Source organism: Malus sylvestris, chromosome 13, assembly GCF_916048215.2.
Source record: "Malus sylvestris chromosome 13, drMalSylv7.2, whole genome shotgun sequence".
Lineage (NCBI taxonomy): Eukaryota > Viridiplantae > Streptophyta > Magnoliopsida > Rosales > Rosaceae > Malus > Malus sylvestris.
Genome location: NC_062272.1, coordinates 9,038,415 through 9,050,514, shown reverse-complemented (window position 1 = coordinate 9,050,514; position 12,100 = coordinate 9,038,415). Strand labels below are relative to the sequence as shown.

At 40.3% G+C, this 12,100-nt stretch overlaps 2 protein-coding genes across 5 annotated transcripts; one reads left to right on the top strand and one right to left on the bottom strand.

Moving 5' to 3' along the window:
* Window positions 1-6,677, bottom strand: LOC126597485 (putative pentatricopeptide repeat-containing protein At5g13230, mitochondrial). Of its 4 annotated transcripts, XM_050264280.1 has the most exons (5): window positions 4,065-6,677; window positions 3,859-3,972; window positions 2,591-2,642; window positions 2,427-2,476; window positions 1-579 (listed from the first exon to the last, which is right to left on the bottom strand). In XM_050264280.1, coding segments are annotated over exons 1-2 (2,379 nt in total). In that variant the 5' UTR covers window positions 6,442-6,677; the 3' UTR covers window positions 1-579; window positions 2,427-2,476; window positions 2,591-2,642; window positions 3,859-3,970. The 4 variants fall into 4 exon arrangements, with proteins under 4 accessions (XP_050120237.1, XP_050120233.1, XP_050120235.1 ...); XM_050264276.1 differs by having other exon boundaries at window positions 3,859-6,675; XM_050264278.1 differs by lacking the exons at window positions 1-579; window positions 2,427-2,476; window positions 2,591-2,642 and adding an exon at window positions 2,899-3,385 and having other exon boundaries at window positions 3,859-6,676.
* A 447-nt stretch (window positions 6,678-7,124) lies between these two features.
* On the top strand, window positions 7,125-9,079 carry LOC126597489 (retrovirus-related Pol polyprotein from transposon TNT 1-94). The gene is made up of 3 exons (XM_050264284.1): window positions 7,125-7,271; window positions 7,413-7,938; window positions 8,063-9,079. The coding sequence occupies exons 2-3, from the start codon at window positions 7,465-7,467 to the stop codon at window positions 8,174-8,176; spliced, it is 588 nt and encodes a 195-aa protein (XP_050120241.1). The 5' UTR covers window positions 7,125-7,271; window positions 7,413-7,464; the 3' UTR covers window positions 8,177-9,079.
* The last annotated feature ends 3,021 nt before the right edge of the window (window positions 9,080-12,100 follow it).

The following is a 12,100-nucleotide window of genomic DNA, read 5'->3' as shown; positions in this document are numbered from 1 at the left end:
TTCTGTTAGGAAATTCACTTTTAACCACCAAAAATGGAAACTTAGAAATGCCACTTACAAGTTACAGCGTACATTCAAATCTCTGAGAAGAACACGATTCTCCTACGTGATGCAGCACGACGTAACCATGAGCAGGAAACGTAGGCGCCACATAATCACAACTGAATTTAAGGAGGGTACAAGAAGTTTGAATTCAGACCAGTACAAGTACTAGTCACACATTCAAGATTTATATATCTGTACCTTGAACTGCTCGTAAAACTGTATCTAAGTATTCTCATACAGAAAAAATATGGTTCCGAATAATTGGCAAGACAGGATTTTGACAAACTCAAAAGCAACTTTCTAACCTGATCAAAAAATTGATGTAAGCAATCTCTGAAAAGGGAGTTTCTTTAGACTTCTAAAGTCACCTTCCTCACCTACATTCTCAGAATCAGAGTGGTCTTAAGTATCACTGTCAAACAGAGGCCGCTTGTATTCTCTTGCTTCGACAATGGAGCACACTGTGTAGCGCTAGCTTACAAACTACTGCCGACATATCAAGCTCCACGTCTTCTATAAATTTTAGATAGACATCTAAGTCGAGCACAAAACAAGATTCAATAATAGTTAGCATCAGCAACATGAACAATGAAAAAAAAGGTCGTACCCAGTGCACAAGGCTCCCGCTTTACGCAGGGTCTGGGAGAAGTGAATGTCGGCTAGCAACATGAACAATGAAAGCATAAAGTAAAAAAGATGGAAACAGTAATTATGCACACAAATAATTTGGAAAAGAAGATGAATGTAAAATCAGTTTCTGCTTGCAGCGAGATGCTATAGAAATTGGACGACCAGTTAAAAACTCTAGCTTTTGCTACAGTAAAGACGTGAGATTAAAATATACAAGTTTATAGCTATATACCCTGTTATTTTATAGATTCGGTGACATAAAGTGTCCAAAATTAAAATTTGGAAAATATTAATCTTAGACATTAGCTTGTCCTCGCTGATGCCAAAAGCAAGTTGAGCCATTGACAAGAGCTCCTACTTTTGCCAAGTTCCCTATAAACGCACACGAGTAACATATATTATAAGACAACCTGACATGTACGCAATCACACACAACTGATTCGTTTAGGAATGTTAGGCATTAAATCTCTTTCAAAGTGGTAGACAAAAAAGTGAAACAATGTCCAACCTTTGGTGCACCATCTGAAGGAAGAGATAAAAAAAGGTCTCAGAGGAAAAATGAAAACGGTCAAAGAGTAATTCGACCAACCGGGAAATTGGAACAAGACAAGATACTCCTAGGGATAGTAGGAAATAAGTAGTTGGATGGTCAGTTCTCTTTTGAAGCAAAGCCTTACTAATAAACTATATTGTTTTTCAGTAAGATGAACTGTTGCTTTCTCTGAGCTAAAATCCCTCAAATGGAATGTAAATAGTTCTAGAAAATTATAGATAAATTTTCTCCCAGGGAAGCACAAAGACAATTGACAATGTGATCCAAGGAAATGAAAAAAACTGCAGCTAAGATGCAATATGTTTCGAGGTTAAGATGTACTGTGTTTCCTGCAAAAAAGGGAAAAAAAAAAACTGACACATAGTTGAGGTTTGTAAGCACAAAGAAACGATCTCTAGACCAATTCTCAAAATATTTCTTCATCAGTTGATTTCTTATCATACACCTGATGAGTCAGTAGCTCGGGTAATACAGTGCATTCCTGTTTTATACTCACAGTTGCCGCCCCAAGCTCTGTTTGTATAGTCAGATCCTAATATGTTTAAACTCACACTAGCCCCAAGTTCCGCTAATTTAGTCATATCCCTGATGATGAGTCCCATAAAGTGAGCAATTAAGATCCGTGCAGCAAATAAATGGAAGGATATTTCATACTATCCCAGGCTTAGACATGGTTATGCAACTATTGTAGTGATCATAGCAATAGTAGCCTAAGTAGTTGGTGATGCCGTCACAAATGATTTTCTAAAGTGAAGATCCAAAGGCTAGACTTTCACCCTAGCTTGAAAAACCACTTGCAGTTTATGATGATTCGAAGATAGGGAAATATGCCTTTTTTCCCGTTGATCTTTCCACGTAGCAATTACAGATATGCTTACCTAATTCATAATGAGATTTACGAATCCACTACCACCTAAAATGCTATCGACAAGATGAGAATCAAAGTCAAAAAGTCATGATTCAGAATCGCAATGTTAGACGATTCAAAAGTTGAAGTGCTAATACAGAATATTTTAAAATGTGACACGATGTCTAATTCCACAAATGACTAGGAAGTTTGATATGACACGCAACATATAGAAGATATTTGATGGATACCGCATATCACCATGAACATAAGATTATACACGCTTAGATTAAAACTAAATAAATGAAAAATGCATCATGCTCTCAAACAATCAAGGGAAGGCTGACTAACCTTTCTAAACGAATCAGTAATCTCTGCCTTACGTCGGTGAATAAATAATCCTGAATAACAAATATATGATATGCATTCAGCTTAAGCAACAAATTTGAAATAAAAATCAGGAAAGCAAAAAAACATGTTTCCAAGGTAATATATCATTTAGCCTGGAACAATACCAAGTGTGCGACGTCCTTGAGGATCTTCATCATTAAAAGCCTGAACGCTAACCTATAAATTGGAACAGAAAATCCAATCTGTCTGAGAGCATGGAAAATGGAAATCGGAAAAGCATCACCACATATGTAAATCTTATATTGAAAAGAACAATAAGTTTATACTCAAACACCTTCCACAAAGAACCCGCAAGCCCACAATATAATAACCTCTCCGATGCTATACCATTAAATTTGAATATGGATTAAGGTCATAAATATACAAACATATGTATAAACTATAATTTGGTAAAATACTCGATACACATGGGTGCATGAACTCAGATTTTAATGGACAAAATCATTACATCAAATGGTAGGCTAAATTATAGTGAGATTGAAAATTTTCTTTCAGTTAATTGTTCTGAAACTAGAAAATGGAAGTAAAAAAACAATACAATAGGAACAAGAAAGTTTCTAGAGTAAAAAAAGAACAATGAAAAAGGAAAAAAATATTCCCGAGTATCAATGAGAAAGCAATTAACAAGTTCAGTGGGAGTTGCAGTTCACATTTAGTGTCACATCCCGGCCTGGGTCCCCACCACATCCCGGGCTCGACTCCACCGTAGCATGATATTGTCCGCTTTAGACCCCGACCACGCCCTCACGGTTTTGTTTTTGGGAACTCACACAAGAACTTCCCAGTAGGTCACCCATCCTGGGAATGCTTTCGCACGAACTTGCTTAACTTCGGAGTTCCGATGCCTCGTGCTAGGTAGAGATGAGAATATACATATAAGACTTACATGATCCACTCCCCTGGGCGATGTGGGATGTTACATTTAGACAATTGTACGAGTCTTTTAATGAGGAAAATGCTGCAACTTTCCAATCAGCAAAAGAAATGTAAACTTCTTTATGATGATTATCACAAAGGCCAAACTAGAAAGTTAATCCCTACTAAAAGGCTGCAAACGTTTTGAGAGAAATGATCAATGAATGAGTACTGCATTCGTTTGGATTGATAGATGTTGAAGATACAGCCAATGGTCTAAACTTGACACAACTTTTTCTTCTTGGTCTAGAATTACTTGAAGATCAAGAAAAAACAGACAGTAAACAAGTGGGTGATACCTATGTGCACAAGTAATGAAATCAGCAGAAGGTTTTAATAGTCAATTTCTAGCCATTAAGAACTGCAATGGAATAAATTAGCAGATAAAACATACAAGATGTGAAGCAAAGCGAAAACTTGGTAAATTTCATGTACTTGGTCACGGATATGGAATTACCTGGAAGGGAGTGAACCCTTGAGGACAAGGACACTTCAGTTAAACCCTCGAGGAACCATAGATCCGAATAAAGCAGATCAATCACCAGTAATCACCACAAGAGCAAACTCCATCCTGAAAGTGATGGAATCGATTGAGATCTCTAACAATAATATCTCGCTGCACAATCTTTGATATTAACTTCACTGTGGCATGGCAATCCATACATATCCGAAGATTTTTAATGATACGAATGGGGCTCCCAGATGGTGCTCTAACCAGCCCAAATGCTAGAGCTAATCTTTCACTGTGTACCCACAAGAGACGCTCCTTTTCATCCTCTGCCACATCAAGCAAAATGGCATTACAATTGGGAACATGTCCTGCCTTCAAGGTTCTCAATTTCAACCATTCCAGCATGCCATTGATCAGTTTCATATCAGGATGTGAAGTATCGCCCACAGCGAAATAATGAACTGTGCCCTGGTTCTCAATCCAACTTAAGCCGGGTTCCTTCTTTACTCCTTTCCTTTTCATGTTTTTTCTAACATAAGCTACATTATCCCATCTCTTCGCGGTGGCATATATGTTTGACAATAACACATGGGTCGCCTCATCCTGAGGATCCATTTCAAGAACATGCTTGGCAGCCGTCCTTCCAAGTTCGACATCATTATGGATAACACAAGCTCCAAGCAAAGCACGCCACACCATAATACTAGGTTCAAATGGGATTTCATTAATCAACTTCACGGCCTTATCAAGATGGCCTGATCGCCCTAAAAGCCAGACCATACAAGTGTAGTGCTCTATGCATGGTTCAACATCATAGTCTTGTACCATAGAATCAAAATAAGCTTGTCCTTGATCTAGAAGTCCTGCATTGCTGCATGCTGACAGGACACCAACAAAAGTTAACTTGTTTGGTTTGCAATTTGTTTCCTGCATCATTTCAAAAACTTTTAGAGCCTCAAGGGCAAGGCCATGCATAGAATACCCTGAGATCATGGTATTCCATGAGACCTCATCTCGTTGCTTCAACTTATCAAACACCAGGCGAGCATCTTTAATGTTCCCACATTTGGCATACATATCTATTAAAGAATTACCCACTACAGTATCCTTGTCATATATGGTTTTGACTGTTACAGAATGTATCTGAACTCCTGATTCCAACGCTGCTAGGCTAGAAGAAGCATGGAGAGCACTAGAGTACGTCACTTCTGTTGCCTCGACTTGGCATCTAATCATACCTGAAAACAACATCAACGCCTTCTCTCCATCACCTAACTGGGCGTACCCAACAATCATTGTGTTCCAAGATACATCATTTCTATTTGGTGATTCCACAAATAAGTCCATAGAGTCATCTATCTTTCCACATTTAGCATAGACACCCATGAGGGCATTTGAAACATAGACATCTGAATCAATACCAACCTTGGTTACATGGCAATGGATTTGCATCCCAAAATCTAAATGCTCCATAGTTGCACAAGCTTGCAGCGTGCTAGCATATGTAAACTGGTTTGGAACAACAAATGCTTGCCTCATCCGACAAAACAAGTCCAGAGCCTCTTCACACCGGTCACTCTGAGCATACCGTGAAACCATGAGGCTCCAAGGAACCACATCATTTTTGGGCATCTCTTGAAATACTTGCCGAGCCTCCTCAATATCTCCAAACTTGGTGTACAAATCAAGTAATGCCGTACCCACATACAGATCCCCTTCATAACATGATTTTATTACACACCCATGGACACTCTTCCCTCCATTTAAGGCCTCTAATCCCGCACAAGCCTTAAGCGCACCCGTAAAAGTATAATTATTAGGCCTGAACCCAATCACCCTCATTTGAGAGAAGAGTTCGAGTGCTTCTTCAGAACAACCATTCTCAGCATAACATGCTACCATCCCAGTCCAAGCTACCATATCTTTACAAACAACCTCATCAAAAACATCCCTAGCAACATTAACGTACCCGCAAACAGAGTAGGCATCAATGAGAGCAGTCCCAACGAAGGCACTAGACCCATGCGCAAGCTTATGAATACAAGCATGAACAGTCCAAACCAGCTCAGCCCACCCCGTCCTCACAAGCAACTTCAAAATCGTAGTAAAAACAAATTGGTTAAGCTCATGGCCTTCTCTATGCAGCCCACTAAACAATTCTACAGCATCAACAAAACGCCCGTAATCCGAAAACCCCTGGATCAATGTAACGAACGAAATAACATTTCTCTCGGACATTTCATCAAACAGGTTAGCGGCATCAACGAGCATACCCGCCTTCACATACATATTGAGAAGAATGTTGTCAGCAAACAAGTCCAAGCAGCCGCCTTTCTTCAGAATCTCGCAATGAAGACCCATTGCGGACCTGGCGTCGCCGTTTCGGATGCAGTGCTGGAGCACGACGCCGTATGCGTGAGAGTCGAACTCTGAGCTGGGAAGCTTTGGGTGGGTGGTGAAGTTTGGTGGGGGCAGTTGGGCGGCTTGGGCTGCGAACCCACATCGTGAAAAGGTTGTCAGGGCGGTGGTTTTGGAGTGAGAAGCGAGATTTCCAGAGTGCAACGTTCTCTGGGAAAGCAATCTAAGCATGCCACCGAGATCGAAAACGAAGAAATATGTAGAGTTGTGAACTTTGGCTTCCTGTAAGAAACTGTACTCTCCGTTGAGAGGTTGAAGGAGGGCACTACGTTTCAGCGGGAAGGCTAGTCACCTTCGCGGCATCAACCGCTTGACTACGTCAAAATTCAAAGACCCAAGACACAGACCTCAACATACCCACCATTGCACCAATAAGTTCTTGTAGCCCCAAACCCACTCATCCTAAATTATTTTTGACAAATTTTGTTGATGCACAAAATCAGTGAGGATTTTGGTACAACAGTTAAGTTCGTGACCTTCGTTAGATTGCTCCGGTCACTAGTGTGGATAAGTATGCAAATGGATAGAAACAGAGAAGCAAACACAAGATGTACGTGGTGTTGGTATATATGATCCAGCCCATGATCAATGTTCTAGATTATTCTAGTAAGTAAGCGAGGTGGCTGGAGAATGCTAGACAATTCTAACATGTTATTAAGTTGATGGAAGAAGCTAGAGAGTACTAGCTTCCTTGGTTGCAAATAGAAAGATCTAGAAGCTACAATTTTGTGGCTAGTCTAGAACTCTCTATGCTAGAGATTTGAAGAATACACTAGAAACTAGTAGAATGCCAAACCCTCACCTATAAATATGGGTGTGATGTTGTAGTGAAGTAACCAATTAAGAACCAAGTGTGAGTAGTAAAGGATCAAGTCCAAAGCTAGAGTTCCACTCCAAAAGTGAGAGTGAGAGTGTTCCACTACATATTGTGAGTGAAGTTTAGAGTGATAGAAAGTGTGTGTCATACTTTCTTGTATCCATCAAGCCTTGTCTTTGGCTTGGTAAGACTACTCTTGTTGTACTCATCTTTTTCATATAGTGAAGATTGATCCTTGTTTCATGGACGTAGACATAAATTGCCGAACCATATAAATTCTTGGTGTCAATTTTCTACTTTACCTTGAACATTCTCTATGTTGTAGTACCGACATTCCTAACAAGTGGTATCAGAGCCCGGTTGGCTCGTACTACGAGATGGAAGGAAGTGGCACTATGATCAAACTCACCAACTCCAATTGGGTAACATGGAAGCCAAGGATGGAGGACATTCTCTATTGCAAGGATCTGCATAAGCCAATTGAAGGAGATGCCGCTAAGCCCGAAAGCATGTCCGATGCCGAGTGGAAGAAGATGAATCGCAAGGTTATTGGCACAATTAGACAATGGGTGAACGACAATGTTTTTCACCATGTGTCTAATGAAACCAATGCTCGCGAGTTTTGGATGAAGCTTGAGTCCTTGTTCGAGAAGAAGACCCCAGCCAAGAAAGCCTTCTTGATAAAAGAGCTTATCAATGTGAAGTACAATGATGGTTTAAGTGTAGCAGAACACTTGAACAATTTCCAAAATATCATCAACCAGTTGGCTACTATGAAAATGACGATTGAGGACGAGCTGCAAGCGCTATTGCTACTTGGATCCTTGCCAGACAATTGGGAGACCTTTGTGGTGAGTATAAGTAACTCTGCTTCTAATGGTGTTTTTACCCTTGATAATGTTAAAAATAACATGCTCAATGAAGAAACAATGAGAAAGACTTCTGGCACATATAGCATCCAAGTATTTGTCACAGAGAACCGCAAAAAAAGCAAGAGTAGAGAGCCTAGAGGTCATGGAAGGAGTCCTAGCCGATCCAAGTCAAGGTTTAGGGGTGCATGCCACCATTGTGGCAAAGAAGGCCATATGAAGAAAAATTGTCGAGTTTGGAAGAGAGAGCAAATGGAAGGAGACAATCAGAAGAAAGATGATACTGGTAATACCACTGCTATCATATTTGGTGATGTACTAGAAATATTGTCTGTTGGTGAATGTCTGCATATGGGCAACTCTGACAGAGACATTGAATGGATCTTTGACAATGGAGCTTCCTTCCATGCTACGTCCAAACGGGAGTTCTTCAGTACATACAAAGAAGGTGACTTTGGCATAGTGAAGATGGGGAATGAAAGCTATTCCAAAATTCTTGGAATTGGTGATATCTACCTAAGAACTAATCTCGGCTGCCAATTGATGTTGAAAGATGTGAGACATATTCTTGATATACGTCTCAATCTGATATCTATCGGTACCCTTGATCGACAAGGATATTATCACCATATGGGCGAAGGAAAATTGAAGCTTACTAAAGGCTTAATGGTGATAGCAAGAGCACGACTTTGTTATACGTTGTACCGGTCAAATGCCATGGTTTTGAAAGGTGAGTTAAATGCTGTGGAGGACTCATCTCTAGACTTATGGCATAAGAGGCTAGGCCACATGAGCGAGAAAGGCCTACAAGTTTTGGCAAAGAAGTCTCACATTCCCTTTGCCAAAGGTACGTCATTAAACTCTTGTGAGCATTGTTTATTCGAAAAACAAAGAAGAATTAGTTTTTCTGTTCCATCTACAAAGAAAGGAAATTTGTTAGATCTTGTTTATTCAGATGTGTGTGGTCCCATGGAAGTCAAGTCACTTGGAAGAAATAAATATTTTGTTACTTATATTGATGATGCTTCACGAAAGGTCTGGGTGTATTTGTTGAAATCCAAAGACCAGGTGTTTCAGACATTCCAGGAGTTCCATGCCATGTTGGAGAGGGAAACTGGGAAACCTCTCAAGTGCCTTCGTAGCGACAACGACAGCGAGTACACATCTCACCAGTTTAGAGAGTATTGTGTGAAACATGGCATACGTCATGAGAAGATAGTTCCTGGAACTCCACAATATAACAGTGTTGCTGAAAGAATGAACCGAACCATCATGGAGAAAGTCAGATGTATGCTGAAGACTGCAAAGTTATCTAAGCAGTTCTGGGGTGAAGCTGTAAGGACAGCCTGTTATTTGATCAACCGATCTCCATTAGTACCATTAGGTCTTGATGTTCCAGAGAGAGTATGGACTGGTAATGATGTGTCTTATTCTTATCTGAAGGTGTTTGGTTGCAAAGCCTTTGTGCATGTGCCCAAAGAGCAGAGATCGAAGTTAGACTACAAAGCTACACCGTGCATCTTTCTTGGTTATGGCGGTGAAGATTTTGGTTATAGATTATGGGACCCATACCAGAAGAAGTTTATCCGAAGTAGAGACGTGGTCTTTTATAAAGATCAAACAATTGGGGATTTGGATAAATAGGCACAACCAGATGGCGTAGTCAGAGGAGTTGATCCATTAGCTTCAGATGAAGAAAGTCACGATGACATCCCTGAAGCAGCTGCCAATGAAGTGCCTGCAGAACTAGATAATGCTGATCAAGGGGAGCCTGATCAAGATGAACCAGACCATGGAATTGCTGATCAGGGGGAGCCTGAATAGCATATTCAAGAGGAACCTAATCAGGGGGAGCCTCCAGTTCCGTAAGAGAATGAAAACCAGGTCAGAAGATCCAGCAGAAGTCGAAGACCGTCTACCAAGTATTCTTCATCAGAGTATATCATGTTGACTAATTATGGAGAGCCCGAAACTTATGAGGAGGCCAGAGCTCATAACGACAGTGATAAATGGATGAAGGCAATGAAGTCAGAGATGGATTCCTTATTAAAGAATGATACCTATGAGCTGGTGGAGCTTCCAAAGGGCAGAAAAGCGTTGAAAAACAAGTGGGTGTTCAAATTGAAAAGGGACGACAACATGACAAGGTACAAGGCTTGTTTGGTTGTCAAAGGTTTTGGTCAAAAGAAAGGAGTTAACTTTGATGAGATTTTCTCACCGGTGGTGAAGATGACTTCCATTTGAGTTATCCTTGGTATGGCAGCAAGCATGGATCTTGAGCTCGAGCAGTTAGACGTTAAAACTGCATTTCTCCACGGCAACTTAGAAGAGGAGATATACATGGAGTAACCCAAATGCTTTGAAGTCAAAGGTAAAGAAAATTTGGTGTGCAAGCTCAAGAAAAGCTTATATGGTTTTAAGCAGGCTCCGAGACAGTGGAATAAGAAGTTCAACTCATTCATGGTGAGTAATGGGTACAAGAGAACTCATGCTGACTCTTGTGTCTATATCAAACAATTTTCTGGAGGTAAATTAATCATTTTATTGCTTTATGTTGATGACATGTTAATTGTCGGTCAAGATGCTTCTATGATTAAAAAGCTCAAAGAAGAGTTATCTAAGTTCTTTGACATGAAGGACTTAGGGCCAGCCAAGCAAATTTTGGGCATGGAGATAATTCGTGACAGAAAATCCAAGAAGTTGTGGCTGTCACAAGAAAAGTATGTTGAACGAGTGCTTGAAAGGTTTAACATGAAAGCAGCCAAATCGGTAAGCTCACCTTTAGCCAATCATATCAAGTTGAGCAAAGAGTCGTGTCCAAAAACATATGAAGAAAAGGAGAAAATGGCAGTTGTTCCCTACTCTTCAACAGTAAGAAGTATCATGTATGCAATGGTGTGTACACGGCCAGATATTGCTCATGCAGTAGGTGTGGTGAACAGGTTTCTCTCTAATTCAGGGAAAGACCATTGGGAAGTTGTTAAGTGGATTCTCAGATATTTGAAGGGGACTTTTAAGATGTGCTTGTGCTTTGGTGGTTCCAAACCAATCTTGGAAGGATTTACAGATGCTGACATTGGAAGTGACCTGGATGGTAGAAAATATACGTCTGGGTACTTGTTTACTTTTGCAGGGGGAGCCGTGTCTTGGCAATCCAAGTTGCAAAAGTGTGTTGCTTTTTCCACAACCGAGGCTGAATACATAGCCGCTACAGAAGCATGCAATGAGTTATTGTGGCTGAAGCAGTTTCTACAAGAGTTGGGTTTGAAGCAAAGTGATTATGGCGTTTATTGTGATAGTCAGAGTGCTTTGGATTTGAGCAAGAACACTACATATCATTCACTCACTAAGCACATTGATATTCGTTATCACTGGATTAGAGACGCTATCGATAATAATTCTTCTGCATTAAGGCTGCTGGGATGGATTCCAGGTAACTTGGAGTCATGATCGGAATTCCTCCCCCATGGACTGGAGGGGGAGATTGTTGGTATATATGGTCCAGCCCATGATCAATGTTCTAGATTATTCTAGTAAGCAAGTGAGGTGGCTGGAGCATGCTAGACAATTCTAGCATGTTATTAAGTTGATGGAAGAAGCTAGATAGTACTAGCTTCCTTGGTTGCAAATGGAAAGATCTAGAAGCTACAATTTTTGTGGCTAGTCTAGAACTCTCTATGCTAGAGGTTTGAAGAATACACTAGAAATTAGTAGAATGCCAAACCCTCACCTATAAATATGGGTGTGATGTTGTAGTGAAGTAACCAATTAAGAACCAAGTGTGAGTAGCAAAGGATCAAGTCCAAAGCTAGAGTTCCACTCCAAGAGTGAGAGTGAGAGTGTTCCACTACATATTGTGAGTGAAGTTTAGAGTGATAGAAAGTGTGTGTCATACTTTCTTGTATCCATCAAGCCTTGTCTTTGGCTTGGTAAGACTACTCTTGTTGTACTCATCTTTTTCATAAAGTGAAGATTGATCGTTGTTTCGTGGACGTAGGCATAAATTGCCGAACCACATAAATTCTTGGTGTCAATTTTCTACTTTACCTTGAGCATTCTCTATCTTGTAGTACCGACATTCCTAACACGTGGTTCACCCAGATTGGCTACGTCCACGGAGTAGAGGAGTTCTCATTAATTGTGA